Source organism: Salvelinus alpinus, chromosome 5 (genome assembly GCF_045679555.1).
Source record: "Salvelinus alpinus chromosome 5, SLU_Salpinus.1, whole genome shotgun sequence".
Lineage (NCBI taxonomy): Eukaryota > Metazoa > Chordata > Actinopteri > Salmoniformes > Salmonidae > Salvelinus > Salvelinus alpinus.
In genome coordinates, this window is record NC_092090.1 from 31,246,912 (window position 1) to 31,266,411 (window position 19,500).

The 19,500-nt window shown below is 42.7% G+C and overlaps 2 protein-coding genes across 17 annotated transcripts in view; one reads left to right on the forward strand and one right to left on the reverse strand.

Annotated features, from left to right (window-relative positions):
• The window catches only part of LOC139575914 (anoctamin-5-like), a 26,751-nt gene extending 13,329 nt beyond the window's left edge, over nucleotides 1-13,422 (reverse strand). The window contains exons 1-3 of the mRNA XM_071401353.1: nucleotides 13,041-13,422; nucleotides 5,876-5,923; nucleotides 1,505-1,575 (exon numbers count right to left, since the gene is read on the reverse strand). Coding sequence (XP_071257454.1) covers nucleotides 1,505-1,575; nucleotides 5,876-5,923; nucleotides 13,041-13,116 — 195 coding nt within the window. The 5' untranslated portion in view covers nucleotides 13,117-13,422. The remainder of the gene's footprint in view (nucleotides 1-1,504; nucleotides 1,576-5,875; nucleotides 5,924-13,040) is intronic.
• On the forward strand, nucleotides 9,742-19,484 carry LOC139575918 (U5 small nuclear ribonucleoprotein TSSC4-like). Of its 16 annotated transcripts, none has more exons than XM_071401359.1 (4): nucleotides 9,742-9,861; nucleotides 17,437-17,578; nucleotides 17,914-17,987; nucleotides 18,144-19,484. In XM_071401359.1, the coding sequence occupies exon 4, from the start codon at nucleotides 18,163-18,165 to the stop codon at nucleotides 19,099-19,101; it is 939 nt and encodes a 312-aa protein (XP_071257460.1). In that variant the 5' UTR covers nucleotides 9,742-9,861; nucleotides 17,437-17,578; nucleotides 17,914-17,987; nucleotides 18,144-18,162; the 3' UTR covers nucleotides 19,102-19,484. The 16 variants fall into 16 exon arrangements, with proteins under 16 accessions (XP_071257460.1, XP_071257470.1, XP_071257461.1 ...); XM_071401369.1 differs by having other exon boundaries at nucleotides 17,437-17,561; nucleotides 18,094-19,484; XM_071401360.1 differs by lacking the exon at nucleotides 9,742-9,861 and adding an exon at nucleotides 12,437-12,620.
• Nucleotides 19,485-19,500: the final 16 nt, after the last annotated feature.

Consider the following 19,500-nt stretch of genomic DNA (forward strand, 5'->3'; position numbering starts at 1 on the left):
TCTTGATATTCTCAGATCATCCCAGACCAGTATACAGCCACTTCTTGATTCAAGCCCCAAACCTGGCACTGACAATACTCTTCAATCACAATGCTCCACACTCCAGTTTGCCAGGGTCCAGTTTCTCAGTTCAACACTCCACACTTCAGTTTATTTATAAGCATATTAAGCATGTGTAGGAGAAATCACCCTTGTTAAAAAGTTAAATGTTTGTGAAATTCAGGATATTGTATATACAGTAGGTTAAAGGCTGTTTCTCAACTAGGTTTGTTTACTCCTGGTTTTATTCCACCTGAGGGGTACAGCTAAGGTTTTACAGTGCTATGCCCTGCAGTTAGGACGACAGAGGGGAAAAAACCTTATCGACACAGTCTTGGCCCTGGAGTGGAGGAAAATGGCTTTTCTTGATCCAATCGGCTAAGATTATGTTCACCAATTCCAGGTCTTACATCATCTTTTGAACCTCAATTGTGAAGAAGTATTGCCTGTGTGGGGTCTGTTTCACCGTGTGACTAGGAGGAAAAGCGCTTCAGTCCAATTAGCTTAGTGTGCGACAAAACAGAGGCGGGTCCCTAGATACAGCGGTATCCTGGCTCTGGAGAACACACTGCGGTCGGGAAGAGAAACAGAGCCCCTCCCCTTTTTGTTTATCAGCCCCCACACCCACAAACAGGGAGGAAGGAAACAGGGTGTGGATACAGCATTTAATTCCTATAATCATCAACAGAATTAGGTTGTGGAAAGCATATTAGAACAATTTGAAATGTATGGCCTTCCACCTTTATGTGTCAAAGCATGCTTGAATATGAGTGAGAGAGAAAATGTTCAAGTTCGCTAGTTCTTGAATAACAGATTAATGCTGGATAGAGAACACGGACACGGACACAGAACAGACACAGTAATATTCTCTCTGTAGGCAGTATTTTAGTTTGTGCTTATTGCCTGGGGAGAGGTGATCTGATAAAGAGAGGAGCTCTCTGAGAGACACTGAGGTCTTGTGACTGAACAATGAGAACTGTAGTAGAAAGAGGTCAGTTGTTTCCAACTTAGGCAAGGTACACAAAGGCATGCAAAACAACCTCTTTTCAATACACGCTCACTATTGATCAAGAATATTGATCATGGATGGGGATCGATCAAGCATGTGGAGGAAGACTAAAAACAAAACACATAATCATACATTTCTTACAGCCAAATACGCACATAAGTGCCAAAATGTATTACATTTACATTTAAGTCATTTAGCAGACGCTCTTATCCAGAGCGACTTACAAGTTGGATCTACTAATCCAGTATACCTTCAACATTTCGTTAACCTTTATCATGTAAATAATTTGATGTGTTTTTTGTTTGTTGCAGCTTTCAATTAAATTTGCCTGTTGCATTGCAGAACACTGCTGCATTACAGCACAGAGAGCTTGGGAAGTCATCTAGGGCAGGGATATGTTAATGTAGAGTGAAAGGAGAGTGTCCAGGCAGGTCAACATGGGGTCATGGGACTCACCTCTGTGTGTCCAGGTAGCTGTGTACCTCCGTCCTCTATAAAGTTATTAAGACTGTGGACATTACATTCCTCTGTGAAGAGAAAAGAAACACGAGCAGCGATTAGTTCCCATAAAGGGCAATCTGCAGTTGCTACATACAATTTTGGACTTATGATATATAGTATAATGATATACTGCATATGAGTCCATTGATTCTTGAATAATATAACTTATACATGCCTCATGAGCTTAGTTTAACTGTCACACCCCATCAGAACCCAAAATATAAACTAGTTTTAATCCAATGTTGGTAAATATTGTATATGTAAACAAACACAGTATAGCCTCAAAACATGGTTTAAAATATAATGCTGATATCTTGGAAGGTCCGTCCTTACATCTATCCCACTGGGCAAAAACTGGTTGAATCAATGTTGTTTCCACATCATTTCAATACATTTTTTTTATGTGATGACATTGAATCATCGTGGAAAACTGATTGGATTTGTAAAAAGTCATCAACATAAGGGAATTTCATCTCTATTTCACCCAACTTTGAACCTAAATCTAATGTCATGATGAATTCACGTTAGTTGACAACTCAAACAAATGTAAATAAAAAATGTATGTTGAACTGAGGTATAGGGCTAAGGATTGCCCCTTTAACAGAAAACTATTTACAATGTACAAATGGCATAGTGATATGTGTACAGAAATGTGTAACCACTCATTTACTTGAGAGAAAGCAATGGGTTAATTGTCTATATATTTTACGTAATTATTCCAGCCTCATCACACCAACTAGCCTAATAGGTCATATGAGATACAACATACACTTGATATGAAAATGTCAAACTTGTTCCCTGTGGTCATGTATGATAGCTTCACTACATACAGTCAATTGGCTAAATGAATCCTAGAAAAATAAAGCTATGTTATTTAACTAAAATGACTGTAATGTCATCAGATACACTACTTAAACCCCATGAAATCCCATGACCCATCCCTCTGTTTCCACCGACAATCCTTTTCTACAGATTTGCCAATGATTTTGCAGATGATCGAGTCGGTCTCCCTCCTATTAGGTAATAGTTCTATATTGAGAGCAGGGATTGCTGATGTGAAGAAAACAGCATTAGTCTGTCAGTGGAACTGTGTTGTGGTCAGATGTCAGAACACCCCAACACAACACTGTGTTGACATGGACTGCCCTCAGGGCAACAGCATGGTGAAATAGACATGAAGACACTCACTCTCTCAAGAGCTCTCAGAGATAAAACCAAGGGAAAGAACTAAACACATGCCTATAAAGACCCACTAGCACAAAAGCACACTTTCCATCTAGACACACAGACAGAAACACACAGCATTCCAGCAGCAGCGCAGAGCACTCCCCCAGCCTGGCAGAAACCGCTAGAGGAGGGAATGTGCTCATGTTGCAGCACTGCCTGCCTCCTGGTTATTTCTGAATGCTGGGAAACAAGCACTTCCCGTGGGGAGGTTAGGCCTCTACATACACGGAGGGATGGGGGAGGGGCAGCAGCCCAGTCAGAGGCCCTGTAGTTCCCTCAGACGTAACACAATCTAGCTTACCACAGGAAGGATTCCTTCTGCCCTGAGCCTTTCTTTCATTGGATGAGTGGGATATTTTTAAAGAACCAGAGGTTTGACTGAGTGCCTTGCAAGCCAATGAGAGGCTCGAGGGAGCCGCTCTGTACAGCTGAGAGGTAAATTAAAGAGACAACTCATGAGGTTGGAATGATGTTGAGACTGCCAGCCAGCCAGATGAGTCGGAGCACAAGCATCCCTAACCCCTATGAAGGTCAAACTAGCAGAGGGATTTTCCAAAGAAGCTGTGCCAAGCTGTGATGATTGTACTGCTAACAGTCATTATCAGTCCAGAGCTGAGCAAACAAAGAGAGAGAGGGAGTGTGTTACCAAACAGGGACAAGGCCACTTTTATTATACATTTATAGATAGCAGCACATCCACACACATGCAGAAACACACAGTATGCATATACTACAGTATAGTATATGCATAGTATACATGCGTTCAGCACCCAAGCAACACACATTTTTCAATATTTTCAAAAATGAATACAATGGGATACACATATCCTCAAATACAGTATGGTTTAAACACATAAATATAAATACACTATTGTTTGTATATATCCCATATATTTAAAGTATGTGGACACCCCTTCAAATTAGTGGATTCGGCTATTTCAGCCACACCCGTTGTATAAGTGTATAAAATCGAGCACACAGCCATACAATCTCCATAGACAAACATTGGCAGTAGAATGGCCTTACTGAAGAGCTCAGTGACTTTCAAAGTGGCACTGTCATAGGAGGCCACCTTTGAACATTTCTGCTCTGCTAGAGCTGCCCCGGTCAACTGTAAGTGCTGTGAAGTGAAAACGTCAAGGAGCAACAACGGCTCAGCTGCGAAGTGGTAGGCCACACAAGCTCACAGAACGGGACCGTCGAGTGCTGAAGCGCGTAAAAATCATCTGTCCTCAGTGGCAACACTCACTACCGAGTTCCAAACTGCCTCTTGAAGCAATGTCAGCACAAGAACTGTTTGTCTGGAGCTTCATAAAATGGGTTTCCATGGCCGAGCAGCCGCACACAAGCCTAAGACCACCAGGCGCAATGCCAAGCGTTGGCTGGAGTGATGTAAAGCTTGCCACAGCAGTGGAAACACGTTCTCTGGAGGGATAAATCATGCTTCACCATCTGGCAGTCCGACGGACGAATCTGGATTTTGCGGATGTTAGGAGAACGCTACCTGTCTCAATGCATAGTGCCAACTGTAAAGTTTGGTGGAGGAGGAATAATGGTTTGGGGCTGTTTTCCATGTTTCAGGCTAGGCCCCTTAGTTCCAGTGAAGGGAAATCTTAACGCTACATCATACAATGACATTCTAGACGATTCTGTGCTTCCAACTTTGTGGCAGCCATTTGGGGAAGGCCCTTTCCTGTTTCAGCATGACAATGCCCCCGTGCAGAAAGCGAGGTCCTTACAGAAATGGTTTGTCGAGATCGGTGTGGAAGAACTTGACTGGCCTGCACAGAGCTCTGACCTCAACCCCATCGAACACCTTTGGGATGCATTGGAAAGCCGATTGCGAGCCAGGCCTAAATCGCCCAACATCAGTGCCCGACCTCACTAATCCTCTTGTGGCTGAATGGAAGAAAGTCCCCCCAGCAATGATCCAACATCTAGTGGAAAGCCGTCCCAGAAGAGTGGAGGCTGTTATAGCACCAAAGGGGGGACCGACTCCATATTAATGCCCATGATTTTGGAGTGAGATGTTCGACGAGCAGGTGTCCACATACTTTTTGTCACGTAGTGTACCACCTCCTGGAACTAGACCCACATTCAGATAGTAGGAGATCCACTAGTGAAGATGTACATATAAATAACACCCACTGTCTACAGAACACCAACTTACTGTAAACACGTCTGTAGTCTCCAGCACACTCTAAATTAAACTGACATTGATAAGCACATTGATGAAGTCCTAGAGAACATCTCATCCTACTGTAGCTGATCTACAAGTACCTTCAGTGGGTAGTCTGGAGTGATGAATATCCCACATTGTCTTGCACATCCATTTAAGCTATAAGGTCCGAGGGGGTATGGGCTGTTCTTATGCACGAAACAACGCAGATTGCCTGGATAAAGCCCCTAGCTGTGGTATATTGGCCATATACAACAACCCCCCCGAGATGTCTTTTACAGTCTGATATACCACGGCTTTCAGCCAATCATCCTTCAAGGCTTAAACCACCCAGTTCATATTATTTCTTAGGTGCTGGATAAATGCATAAAGATGTATGCACTCAGTGCAGGTGTTCTTTCAACATCTGCTAGGAGTGTTGGCCTTAAGCCTTGGTCATAGATCTTTATAAAGGGAGAGATCTAGCAGGTTTCTGCTCATGTTTCCCTTTCTGAAATATCAAATAACCCACAGAGAGATGCACAGATGAAATTATCCCAACAAAATCACACGAAAAAAAAATATTTTAAAATGTCAAATATGGTACAGGTAAATTCAATAAATGTAGCATATTGGATTCGAAAGGTCATTTCCTTGCTTCCTATACTAAATCAAATGGAGCGATCCTCTGGTAAACCCAAGGCCTTGGCAAACTCACAGAGGACCAGAGGATGCAGAGTGGGTTTGGGCTATGAGAAGCCTGGCTCTGCAGCCGCTGGCATGAAGGGAGGGAGGCTGAGCAGCGAGCAAACAACACAAGCCTCAGAGTAACCAACAGCAGTACGTACAGACACAGCCACTGACTATGAGGTTAGGAGATGAGAGAATGAAAGGATGGATGGACAGACAGGTGTCACATTAAGCCTTTCGTCTGCCAGTACCTGTTAATAGTTTCATCCTGAATGCTGTCAGCACAGCAGGGCCATCTTCTTCAGAGAAGAGACACAGGACAAAGGGGTTAGTCTGCTTAACAAAGTGCTGCTGGACATTGATAGATGCTTTTATGATATCATAGATACACAAATTCTGAATTAGAATATCTAGAGTAGCACCCACCACAGACACAGACACACTAGCCTCAAACAAAAAGGCCATGTGTTAAATATGTTTGATATATTCTCTGTTTGGCTCAATCACAGCAAGAGGCAGTGTGAGGACAGGAATACATTATTACATCTTTATTTGTGCCATAAAGAAGCTGTCACCTTGATGCTGGTGAGGACCTAACAGCACCTGCGTCACCTGCTCCTACCGGCAGCACCTGTCTACTTTCCAGTGGCAGTCACAGTGCCTTCCTGATTGTCTATTGTTTCAGCCAGATTAACTTTAGACAGCCTGGTAAATTATGTATTCATCAGACCAAACCAATATGGTTTGTGATTTAAATGGTAATACGAGGCCTGAGCTTTAGGCTACTTTCCTCTAATGAACCTTCTCCTCTTCTGTTTCAGCTACTGGGCTTCCCCTGTTATTCATGTTTCAAGTTTTATTAGTCGTATGTACAGGATACACATGGCATACCATGTCCAACAAAATGTTTACTTGCAGGTTCCTTCTCGCCAATGCAACAACAATAAGGAAATATAAAAATATGAACATAGAGTAAATGGCTAAGTAGAATAAAATGTTTAGCATAAGTATAATACAGGAAGGCACAATTTATCAACAGCAATTGTGATGTGGGTGTAGCATGCATTTATATGTGTGTGTGTGTGTGTGTGTGTGTGTGTGTGTGTGTGTGTGTGTGTGTGTGTGTGTGTGTGTGTGTGTGTATATGTGTGTGTGAGTGAGTGAGTGAGTGAGTGAGTGAGTGAGAGAGTGAGTGAGTGAGTGAGTGAGTGAGTGAGTGAGTGAGTGAGTGAGTGAGTGAGTGAGTGAATGCATGTGTGCTAAGGTGAGGAGAGTCAGTGCAGGTGGTCAGTCCAGTTCAAGTGTTCAGAAGTCTGATGGCTTTTAGATAGAAACTGTCTCTGAGCCTGTAGGTATCATACCTCATGCTCCAATTCTGTTTGCCTAATGGTAATGAAGTGAAGAGCTGATGGCTGGGGTGTGTTTGGTCCTTGATGATGCTGCAGGCCTTCCTCATGCACCGTTTTGAGTAGATGTCCTGGAAGGGTGACAGCACAGTTCCAGTGATGTGCTGGGCTGTCTTCACCTCCCTCTGAAGGGACTTGCGGTCTGGCCAGAGAAATTCCCGACCGTACCAGGCCGTAATGCAACCGGTCAGGACGCTCTCGATGGTTCAGCTGTAATATTTGGAGAGGACCCGGGGTGGCATGTCAAATTTCTTCAGCTGCCTTAGGAAGTAGAGACACTGTTGCGCACTCTTGACAAGAGTGGTGGTGTTGTTGGTCCATGACAAGTACTCTATGATGTGGATGCTGAGGAACATAAAACTAGTGACTCTCTCTACTGCAGTCCCGTTGATGTGGATCGGGGAATGTTCCCTCCCTTCCTGAAGTCAAGAATCAACTCCTTTGTTTTGCTGACGTTGACGGAGAGGTTGCTGTCCTTACACCACAATGCCAGTTAACTTACCTCGTCCCTATAGGCATACTCATCGTTGTTGCTTATCAGGCCTACAACCGTGGTGTCGTCAGCAAACTTGATGTTGGAGTTGGTGTCGTGCAAAGCCACACAGCCGTTGGTGAACAGGGAGTACAGCAGAGGACTGAGGGCACCCCTGGGGGGCCCCGTGTTAAGAGTCAGTGTGGAGGAGGTGTTGTTGCCTACCCCCACAGCCTGTGGTCTGCCCGTCAGGAAGTCCAGGATCCAGTTGCAGAGGGGGGTGTCCAGACCCAGGGCTCTGAGCATCATCATCATATCACAGTTGGCTCTATCAGAGAAAGCTTATTGATGATGGAGAAATTGTTCTCTGATGAACTACAAAAGTGTGTCAATCTCATGTCATGTTAGGCCAGGGATTCTCACAGTTTATAATAGATAAAAAGACAGTTTATAATATATAAAAATACAATTTATAATAAATAAAAAATACAGTTTATAATAAATAAAAAAATACAGTTTATAATAGGCATTGTGATGCTGCACAGTGACGCTGTACCCTATTTAATTAGATGGATATCTAGACTAAAGGTTAAAGCATTCCAATATGTCTGTATATACTGTAGTTCAATAAGTACTAAATGGAAATGATTGGCCCATTATGTGCCATTCATCCCCCACATAACTAGAGCTGATTAGTTTATCAGGGAAACACTGTAGGCCACAGACATTCACCACATTCTCATTCACTCATGACCAACATGGTAAGATAACCGGCCATATGTCTTATGGCCCTACACACAGCAGATGGATCATCTAGAAGGCCAGCATGTGAGGCTTGTGCAACATACATCCTATTGTTGAAAGATGTTAGTGTACGAGACACAATGAACCACAACAATGTCACTATGTTGCTACCATGGCCTGACGTGACCTATTATGTCTAAACTCTTATCATCCTTGTAGCTCCAGCTAAAAATAGCACCATGATATATCAGACTGGCTTCTTTTGACTGACTCAAACATACATGACTCCTGGCTCCAATAGCCTAACTACTGACATCATCCCCAAGTACATTTTCTCAGGGGAAAGACAATACACAGGATACCTCACTGAAATTACATTGGTTTCCTTACCCTGTAGGAAGAGAGACCAATCCATGTTTTGCTTTTGTTTACCTTGCTGAAGTAACCACATGCTAAATTTAGGATTTCATTTAGGATGTAATTAGGTTGTAAATTCTGTGAAAAAAAAGATTAAATTCCCTTTTGTTGATTACTTTTTTCCAATCCAATCAGTTCTCCACGTTGATTCAGTGTCATCACATTACATTTTTTTTGTTGAAATGACGTGGAAACAATGAGTCAAACAGTTTTTGCCCAGTTGGAAAGCTGTTTTGAATCCCTATTCTCACATCGTCTGTTGATGACTTTCTGCACATGGAACAAACAAAATCTCCCTTCTTATCTCCAGGATACCACAGGCCTAGTCCCAGAAGGGAACTGTGCCTTGACAAAACCCTGAATGTTAGATCAGTAGAGTGGACCAATACCCCGGTGCACCTCCCAGCGAGGGATCATGGGCAGAGCAGATAGCAGAATTCATACTTTATCTTCTCTAAAACAGACATGAAATGTCATCCTTCTAATACTATACTGTTTGAATGAGGCATTCTTGCATAAGGAGGAAAAGTAGAAATGTTAGAATATTACAGATTTTGTCCTTCAGAATTATTGCCCTAATTTTTCTCATCTGCACCCTTTGGCCTTGTTGCGTACTGCATAATCGCCACTGAGGATATGGCAGAGTACATGAAAACAAACTTTTGTTCTTTGTTCTTCGTAGCTTGTTGCCTGTTCAGATGTGATGCCCAGGTTAACCCACAGATAGAACATGAAATGCTTTGGCACAGAGCTTCCTAAACCCACAAAACAACACAATCACAAAGCCCACTGTGATCAAGTGCATCGACCAATGTTACTCAGATGTATATATTAATCTGCTCATGGCCATTGAAATGTAATTGTGGAAGACCAAATAAGGGATAATAACCAATTGGAGGTGAAAGGAGAAAAGTCCAGGCGTGTAATGTTTTTATCAGAGAAGTATTTATATGAGAAGTGAGTTAACCCTCTCGCCTATATTCAGATATTCAGATACTGCCCACAGTCTGTCTAACTCAGCTATCAAAGAGAAAATATAATTACTCAGACAGTTTCCATGGCAACACTGGGGCTCCCCCTAGTCTGTGAGCCAAGATGAATTCACTGGCTTGCCCTCCCCACCAGATATAAAACACCTTAAATGGAAGCGGCGCACAGCTGTCTAATACGTTTCTTATTAGATCATCAATGATTAAGGGTGAGTGCTATAATGCAAATATGATTATTTAGGCCTAGTTTGTGCCTGACTGCCCCCGATCAAGACCAATTAGGCATGCAGAATTGGTAACACGCTATGAAATGAATAGAGGTTTTACTACGATAGTGAGAGATGTTGTTTACTTTGTAGAATAGCAGGCCTAATATTTGATAATACTACAGCGCCTTATCGGAACCTTTCAACAAAACTATTTTGGAAATGTAAATGATTTAGAGCCATAACAAGGCAGCCAGTGTGAGCATGTGGGTAATATAACTATGAAAATAAATTATTCTGTAATAGAACTGTATTATATACTAGATGCCGATGAACCTGAAGTCTATTCACGTTCAGTCCCTATATAAAACTGTCAACATGGTGATCCACAACACAGACGCACATATAAATAGATCTTTGTTATTGTTATTGTGCAGGAAGGTTTTCCCAGGAAGGTTTTCCCTGATAACAGCCAACACAAAGCCGTTGGTGTGAAAGGGCAGTCTATCAACACAGAACTCCACACTATCTAGACCCAGTGTGGGTAGTCAGCCGTACTGTGGATATTTACTAACAAGGAGCCTTAACACAAAAGGGCAAGTGACAGATTTTCCTTAAATTAACCTGCTCATTCAACTCACTACACATTAAGAACAGAAATACCTATTGTTCAGAGATAGTGGAACCCCATCACTTGGCCCTGTTTCTGTAATACCAAAATAAGTTAAATGGACAGCAGAGTCAACAGATTTTTCACCTAATCAACACGAGGATTCAAACCAGCAACATTTCAGTTACTGGCCCAACGCTCTTAACCACTAGGCGACATGCAGCCCTATAGGGGTGAAATGCTAAGAGGGATGTAAACAGTGTGAGAGAGGTTGGAGGGAAGCCTGACTGTTTCCATCCATCAGTGAACTTGCTCCAACTCACTTAATTTCCCAGCAGAGAGACGGATGTAACAATATCTCAAAACCATAATTACTGCGGCATTATTGAAACCACTTTACTGTCGACATTATGAATGCTCAAGTACTTTTTCTATGAAGCCATACATTGCAGCCTACAAAGTATTTTTAACAAAAGGAACATTTGTAATTGTTCAAATCTGTTTATTACCCACAGCAGCTCTACATTTTCTGAGCTACCTCTCAACCAGCAACATTTCATAGAGGGACCCTTGCTACCATGACAGCTTAACACATTATGCAGTGGATGGCTGTATTTGGAGACAAAGTCGTCTCTGCGGGCAACTCTGTATAGGCACACTGCCACATTCTCACAAATTGTGACATTTCTGTTGTAACAAATGTGATCTAGTAATATATTCTGCATATATTCTGATCTTTACGGCCTATTTGTCACGAAGCACAATTGGAAAAACAGTAGTACTGTTACAGTCCAACTCCTCCCTACAGATCTCTTCAGTGAGTGACTGCTCAGTAAGTCCATAGCATCATGGTCTATTCCCTGTCTAGATTGGCACTCAAGGTAGAGAGACTATCAGCAGAAGATTGTGTTTAAGTGTTCATGCACTCAATGTTAACAACTATCTGGTCTCCAGCGTGTAATTATGTGAGTATTACCTTGGGACAGTGTGGCTCCACACAAAGCAAAGGTTAGTTAAAGATATGGATTAGAGGCCTACTGACGCCCTTTGACACATCCTGAAACTAGGAAATAACTGAATACAATTAGCAATCCAATTTGTGTTGGATTTTACAAATCAATGATTAGACAGTTAAGGACAACCACATGCGATGGACTGGACATGTCTGTGTTAGCACACCATTGCAGATGTCTACCTGTAACTTGTTTCCTTTTCGCCATGAAATTTCACAGAAAACATGAACATAGGACACAGCTTATTCACACAGGAGCACATTTAAGGGAGACATAGGGGAGCAATACTGAGAGCAATACTGAAGTTATAGGGCAGTTAATGGTGTTTAAAAGGCTGGGCATGGACACAACAATGGCCAGTTTCAAGCGGCATTCCTTGTGCAGTATGGAGTGACTAATAAGTTCTCAATAGAGGGATATAGATAAGCAGAGTGCCGCTTGCATCAGCTTTACTAGGCCTATACATTAGCACAACAGATCAACCTTGCATTGAATAAGACATCCATCTGCAATAATTTTTTTATCACAAACCTGCTTGGAAATTATTAGAATTACATCATTATGAATAATATTTAACTTATATGGACTCAATACTAATCACTTTGAATGCTGATGTGTAAATCAACAAAGAAATTGCCAAATACATGCCATTTTACAGACTTCTTTCTGGAATGAGCTTCAAGTACCTGTCCAGTAGAAATCTCTTTCAAAAGATAATATTCTGATAACTCATACCCAAATAATGTTGCTGACTCATGCGGCCAAAGCATAAATTGGAGAAAACACTTTAAAAAACCCGCCTCAAACTTGTATCTCAAACAGATGTTTTTAAAAAAATGCTTGCTATTTCCTTATAGAGGATGATGTCATCCTCTAGATGGCCAATCAGCAGTCTACTAGCGTAAATATTTTTTGGGACCATATATGCCCACACCATTCCAACGCAGAAAACATAACATACTTAATTGCAATTTTTTGGAAGGAGAACGATTTCACTAATATTGTAATTAATTATTGGTCCTATTTCATATAAATCTGGAAACACTGAACAGTTACTTTAATTTGTCAGTTTCTCAAACTTCAAGTTTGTCCTTCTCTCTCCCAGTAGACCTGTCAGCATGTGAATGGCGTCATCGCAAGTATTTTCAGTCATTTCAGAACTATTTTTCAAACCTTTTCCATTTAGTTGTACAACTGTGAAACTGTTTCCGAAACATAATCTGTTATAAATAACATGTAAATTCCATAACATTTGCGAATCTTTAGGCAAAACATTGTATGTGCCTGTCATCCAGGTAGCCCACTAACGTAAGTGACATATGGCACAGACAGAAGTAATAGCCATTAGCCAAACATTATTCCGAACCCAAATGATAGACAGTGGAATTTCTAGTCACAAAACTGATAGAAGTAGCCTTTGGTTGGATGCGTTTCCTTGAGCATTTTCTGAAAGCGCTATAGTAAACTTCTTAATAGCCAATGAAAACAAAGATTATAGTATAGCCTACGTTTACCGTGTATATTACCAAAGTAGGCTAATCTCCGAATGTGCTTTTTACCTCCAATCTGGGAGTCCATTGCGCTCTTCATTTCGATCAAAATTTCATCCCTTGCCTTTCCCGTTATTCTTCTCATCTCCACCGACTATAAGGAAGGAGTTGCTTTTTCAGGAAAGTGAGGACGGAGAGAGAGGATGCCACCCCACAACTCGATCCTCGATCCACTGTATTTGAGTTTGAGGCTTGGGTTTCACACCAAAATCAACGATTCTGGCATTCATTGGCTGAAAGAATAGCCCAACATTGTCTTGACATATGCTATCATATTATGATTGCACTCATACTGCTTCTCTATCCACGATACATATTAAAGGGGAGTGGCAAAATAACGCACATTCTGTCGGCAAATCATTGTGCTTGGGAATTAGTGCATCATGCATTTTACCATGTGAATGGCCTCAAACTTGATGTTTGGTAATTTTGTACGGTTTTGAAAACCCTTCAATTTTCACCAAATTAATAAATATTTTGTACAGCCTAACCATATGAGCCTAACTGACTATCCTACTAAATTATTTCAATTTGGGCTATGTGAAGAAACACAGTCCACCAAGCAAACTGCATACATATATATATATTTACTTTCTCTTAGAATTAGGCATAAATTATATATAATATATTTCAAATGTATTCAAGAGATGTTCTCTCTGACAGAGTACAGTACTAATTGAAGATGGGTGATGGTTCTTAAAATTTAACCTACTTTCTAGTTTGTTTTTTTTTGTAGAGAAAAAAAAACTATTGGGTATTAGTAGGGGGAAACACTGAAAGTTTTGGTGGAAAAGGTTGTGTGTGTCAACTGTGGGGTGCCCATGTTTGCTAGGGATCGAAAGAGTCTGTGCAAGAGTGGCAGGTTGAGTTGGCCAGAGTCAGAGTAAGTAGTACAGAAGGTGTCTTATGCTGAGGCAGTGGGGGATCCTGAGAGAATCCCTGTGAGTAGGCCTAGTAGATCTGTGACAGCACAGAGGGATAGGTCAATGAGTGATGTATGCTTCAGAGAGGTTGGTTCAGCATTCATAACGATAGTTAAATGTTTTCCATTTTGTGGATCAAAGTATAATGAATTCAAATCAAATCAATTGTATTAGTCACATGCGCCGAATACAACATGTATTATATATATATATATATATATCTTAATAATGCTTACTTAACCAACAATGCAGTTAAAAAAAATATGAATAAGAATAAGAAATAAAAGTAACAAGTAAGTAAAGAGCAGCAGTAAAATAACAATAGCGAGACTATATACAGGGGGGTACCGGTACAGAGTCAATGTGCGGGGGCACTGGTTAGTTGAGGTAATTTGTACATGTAGGTAGAGTTATTAAAGTGACTATGCGTAGATGATAACAACAATGCAAATAGTCTGGGTGGCCCTTTGATTAGACGTTCAGGAGTCTTATGGCTTGGGGGTAGAAGCTGTTTAGAAGCCTCTTGGACCTAGACTTGGCGTTCTGTTACTGCTTGCCGTGCGGTAGCAGAGAGAACAGTCTATGACTAGGGTGGCTGGAGTCTTTAACACTTTTTAGGGTCTTCCTCTGACATTGCCCGGTATAGAGGTCCTGGATGGCAGGAAGCTTGGCCCCAGTGATGTACTGGGCCGTACGCACTATCCTCTGTAGTGCCTTGCGGTCGGAGGCCGAGCAGTTGCCATACCAGGCAGTGATGCAACCAGTCAGGATGTTCTCAATGGTGCAGCTGTAGAACCTTTTGAGGATCTGAGGACCCATGCCAAATCTTTTCAGTCTCCTTGTCGTGCCCTCTTCACGACTGTCTTGGTGTGCTTGGACCATGTTAATTTGTTGGTGATTTGGACACCAAGGAAATTGAAGCTCACAACCTGCTCCACTACAGCCCTGTCGATGAGAATGGGGGCGTGCTCTGTCCTCTTTTTCGTGTAGTCCATAATCATCTCCTTTGTCTTGATCACGTTGAGGGAGAGGTTGTTGTGCTGCTACTACACGGCCAGGACTCTGACCTCCTCCCTATAGGCTGTCTCGTCGTTGTCAGTGATCAGGCCTACCACTGTTGTGTCATCGGCAAACTTAATGATGGTGTTGGAGTCGTGCCTGGCCGTGCAGTCATGAGTGAACAGGGAGTACAGGAGGGGACTGAGCACGCACCCCTGAGGGGCCCCTGTGTTGAAGATCAGTGTGGCGGATGTATTGTTACCTACCCTTACCACCTGGGGGCGGCCCATCAGGAAGTCCAGGATCCAGTTGCAGAGGGAGGTGTTTAGTCCCAGGGTCCTTAGCTTATTGATGAGCTTTGAGGGCAGTATGGTGTTGAACGCTGAGCTGTAGTCACTGAATAGCATTCTCACATAGGTGTTCCTTTTTTCCAGGTGGGAAAGGGCAGTGTGGAGTGCAATAGAGATTGCATCATCTGTGGATCTTGTAACGGATGTGAAATGGCTAGCTAGTTAGCGGGTACGCGCTAATAGCGTTTCAATCAGTTACGTCACTTGCTCTGAAACCTAGAAGTAGTGGTTCCCCTTGCTCTGCAAGGGCCGTGGCTTTTGTGGAGCGATGGGTAACGATGCTTCGTGGGTGACTGTTGTTGATGTGTGCAGAGGGTCCCTGGTTCGCGCCCGGGTCGAGGGGACGGACGTAAAGTTACACTCTCATGCATGTTTCAATGTTATTTACATAGAAGTAGTTTAGCTCCTCTGGTAGGCTCGTGTCGCTGGGCAGTTCTCGGCTGTGATTCCCTTTGTTGTCTGTAATGGTTTGCAAGCCTTACCACATCTGACGAGTGTCAGAGACGATGTAGTAAGATTCGATCTTAGTCCTGTATTGACGCTTTGCCTGTTTGATGGTTCTTCGGAGGGCATAGCGGGATTTCTTATACGCTTTCGGGTTAGAGTCCCGCTCCTTGAAAACGGCAGCTCTAGCCTTTAGCTCAGTAAGAATTTATACCCCAGTCTTGGTGGCGGTAATTCAACAGAAATTGGATGCCAACCACCGTTAAACCTCAGCGAATAAGATGTATGTTTAGAAACTCTGATTTAGGCCTACACTTGCATTACATTTACAATCCATTAGACTACTGTAGGTGGCGGTAAGGATGACGATTGGGTTATTTGCCCACTAAAGGCAGGAGCGGGGAAAACTACCCTACCCAGCATACATTACAGCATGCAAACCGAAGTTGCAGCGCCAGCGTGAAGAAGGTAAAGCGGTAGATGCAGCTAGCTAGCAACACAAATCAGCTTTATGTAGTAGCTAGATAGTTTACTGAACACATTCCAGCGTATCAATGAAGTATTGTAAGATATAGAATGCTTGTGTGTGGTTGTGGTATGTTCCACCCTCCCTTTATTCAAAGTCAGCTACAGCTAACGTTAGCTAGCCAACGAGGCTACTAGTTGACATTAGCTAGATATCCAACGTCGATTTCCACAACTGGTTTACTCCTTGGTGAATTACTCAACCCTGCATGTTGTTATGCTGTCTTCCCGTCAAATACCATGACAAACAAAAGCTAGCTAGGAGACCTGAGATACGCACGAACTAGCTACTAATGTTAGGGGGCGTAGTCGCTGTGTTAGCTCTTGTCCATCGCACGACGACGAGATGCCCCTGCTTTGTCGTTTTCCATATCCTTTCATCGTAACTCATCAAAGTAAACATGTTTGTAGTTTGCGGGATTACTTTTCTCTGTATGTGCGTTCTCCCAAAAGACGGGTTAGGAGTACTTTCTCCCAAAAGACGGCTTAGGAGTACTTTCATTATCGTCAAAAGACCCTGATCCACGCTTATGCGTGGGATCTGCACTACGAGCTGCTTGCACAAGCGTGGACCAGAGCTTCTCTTGCAGTATCATTGAGCTAGATGTAGGACTCAGGCCCGTTTTAGGATGGGCAGCGCCATTGAGGACTTTAAACATGTTTAAGTAGTCAACAGGGTGGGACATCCTATAGGTTAAGGAAGGATCAAATAATTCCATCCAGGTTGATGGAGGGATCAGCCAATTAATTATACTCATGAGCAAACATCCCATAACTGCAGTTGGCAATAAATCGCCAACCTTTATACCTGTTCAAACAACACTTAAGGTGGCAGTATGCCTCTTTTCAGTTTGTTTACAAACTCCATAGAAGTAGTAGAAGGAGAAAATTGACTACTTCAAAATGGAGTTGGCCTCAGTTGCTTTGCCCATGCTCTAGCAGACGTCATAATGGGACAGATACAATGTTGCGTCCTCTAACTACAATATATCTATGGGTGGTATACAAGGCAACTCATTGTCATTGCGTGATGGACCAGAGCTACTGTGTTGTGTGCAGATCAATCTAAGTATATGAGTCTAGTTGTATGTATGCAATGTAATCACAATTTACATATATGCAGTGAGTGGGTAACAGACTGTGATCTGTGTGTATTTTTTACAGATTGTCGCTACACCATTTTAGTCTGGTATTGGTCACACCATGGCAAAAGTTGGAGCTGTCATCAATCCCCACACATTTGTTGAGTTATCTGAGCTGAGCAGCATCCCAACCAGCTCCCGCAACCTGTGAGTCTGCAACTCCAGTAAGATACGTTCTCACACTAACACAAACAGTAACATTACGTAGGATGTCAAACATTAAATTATCTGAAGGCCATCGGTACAGATGCACCCACTTACAGTACTCAATGTTCACACTACGCTGCAGAGGACTTATAGGCCTACTCATCTGCAGTTGACTCACCACACCTGATGTCACACTTGACATCTTGTGTTGATGTTGTGCAATTGCTCTGAAATGTTAGTTTAATTGTTTTTACCTGTCAATGTACTTATTATTTACAGTATAGGCCTAAGCTTTAAATGGCTAGATCCGTGTTGCTGTTTTTAATGTATATCTTTCTGTGTGTCTGTTAAGGGTAGAAGGACTGCCATCACCCTTGAACCTCACTGATACAGAAAGTGGCGGTGTTGCAGCTCTACCAGGCTAAGGTCAGTCATTTCTTGACAAAGTGAAAATATTATAATGCATGCTATATTACCGTACATATTATATGTTTCAATTACCACTCAGAACAACCCTCTCATACTCTTCCAGGCTCTTGGCCCCTTGACTGTGTGAAAGTTGTTTTTTTCATGTGGTATCAGACCCAGGCCCTTGAGAGCAATGTGTGAGCAAGAGGACCACGGAGACGGTGGCCGTAACAAGCTGTCCAACAGTGACGCCATCAAGCTGACAGATGACCTCTCTCTGAGTGACTCCGACCCTGAAGAGCGTAATGAGTCCATAGACCCAAAGGTGGAAGACTTGTCCTCATCTGATGATGAAGAGCACCAGAACTCTTGCCCTGGTCCCGGTCCCAAGAAACCTGCATTCAGTCTGACAGGTGGCAGCTCAAGCTTCTCCAACCGCAGCCGAAGCATCTTTGATTGCCTGGAGAGTGCCGCTAAGCTGTCCTCATCCCATCTGGGCCAGGACAATGTCATTGACGGGGTCTTTGCACGTCCCCCTCCACCCCCACTGCTGCCGAGTGGAAAGAAGTATGGGGAGAAGGTGGGGGAATTGGTCAGCAAGCCTCCTCAGAAGAGAGGAGTGCCAGATTACCTGGTGAATCCTGAGCGCTGGACGCGCTACGACCTGGAGGATGTGCCAGAGACCAGTGACAGCAAGAATAGCATGGAGGCTGAGCAGTACATACAAAGCCTGCAGCAGAAGGAGAAGGAGAACACGATGGAAGATGATCCTGAAGAGCCTTTTACACCTACTTTCAACCAGGGCCAGAGCAATAGCTCAGAGCATAAGATCGTGTTCTCCAGGCCTAGCCGGCCACAGAAAGATGAATCTGCAGAAGTTAACAAGCCTGATCGAACTAAGAAGGCAGGGATGGGTCTCTGTCACTTAGATGATGAAGAAGAGGAGGGTATAGGCCTAGCAATCGCCCCCCAATGCCCAAAGGAGAGTGAGCGGAAGAGGAAGTGGACACCGGTGGGTGACGCAGAGGGTGTGCTGAATGATCGGAAGGATCAGCCGCCTATTGGCTTCGTCATTAGTAGGAACGTCAAAAGGAAGAACTTCCGCAAGACTTCAGAGAAGGAGGAGGACTGAGAGTACACATGCATGACCTCAATCAATTGAAATAATTGAGGACCCTAAATATGAACAGTATTTTAGTGCTTCCTTGTAGAACCTCAACCAGTGGAGTTTTTTTCCTAATCAAGGGAATGGTTTCGGCCTCTTGACTTTATCAGAATCAATGTAAAATGTGTATTTTGAATATTAACTTCAAACAATGAAAGCACTTGTCAGTAATGCTAATGTATATGGCTGTTTTGAAGTCCAAAGAATATTGAATTTAGCTGTCAAGTATACTGGTGGAAGTGTAATGTAAACCATTGTATTTGTAGTAGACCCTTGTAAGTGGCATTATTTTTCCTATTGCTATAACTATTATTGATTTATTGGCGCAGTAAAGTCTTCCCACAACTAAATCGTTCTTTGTCACTT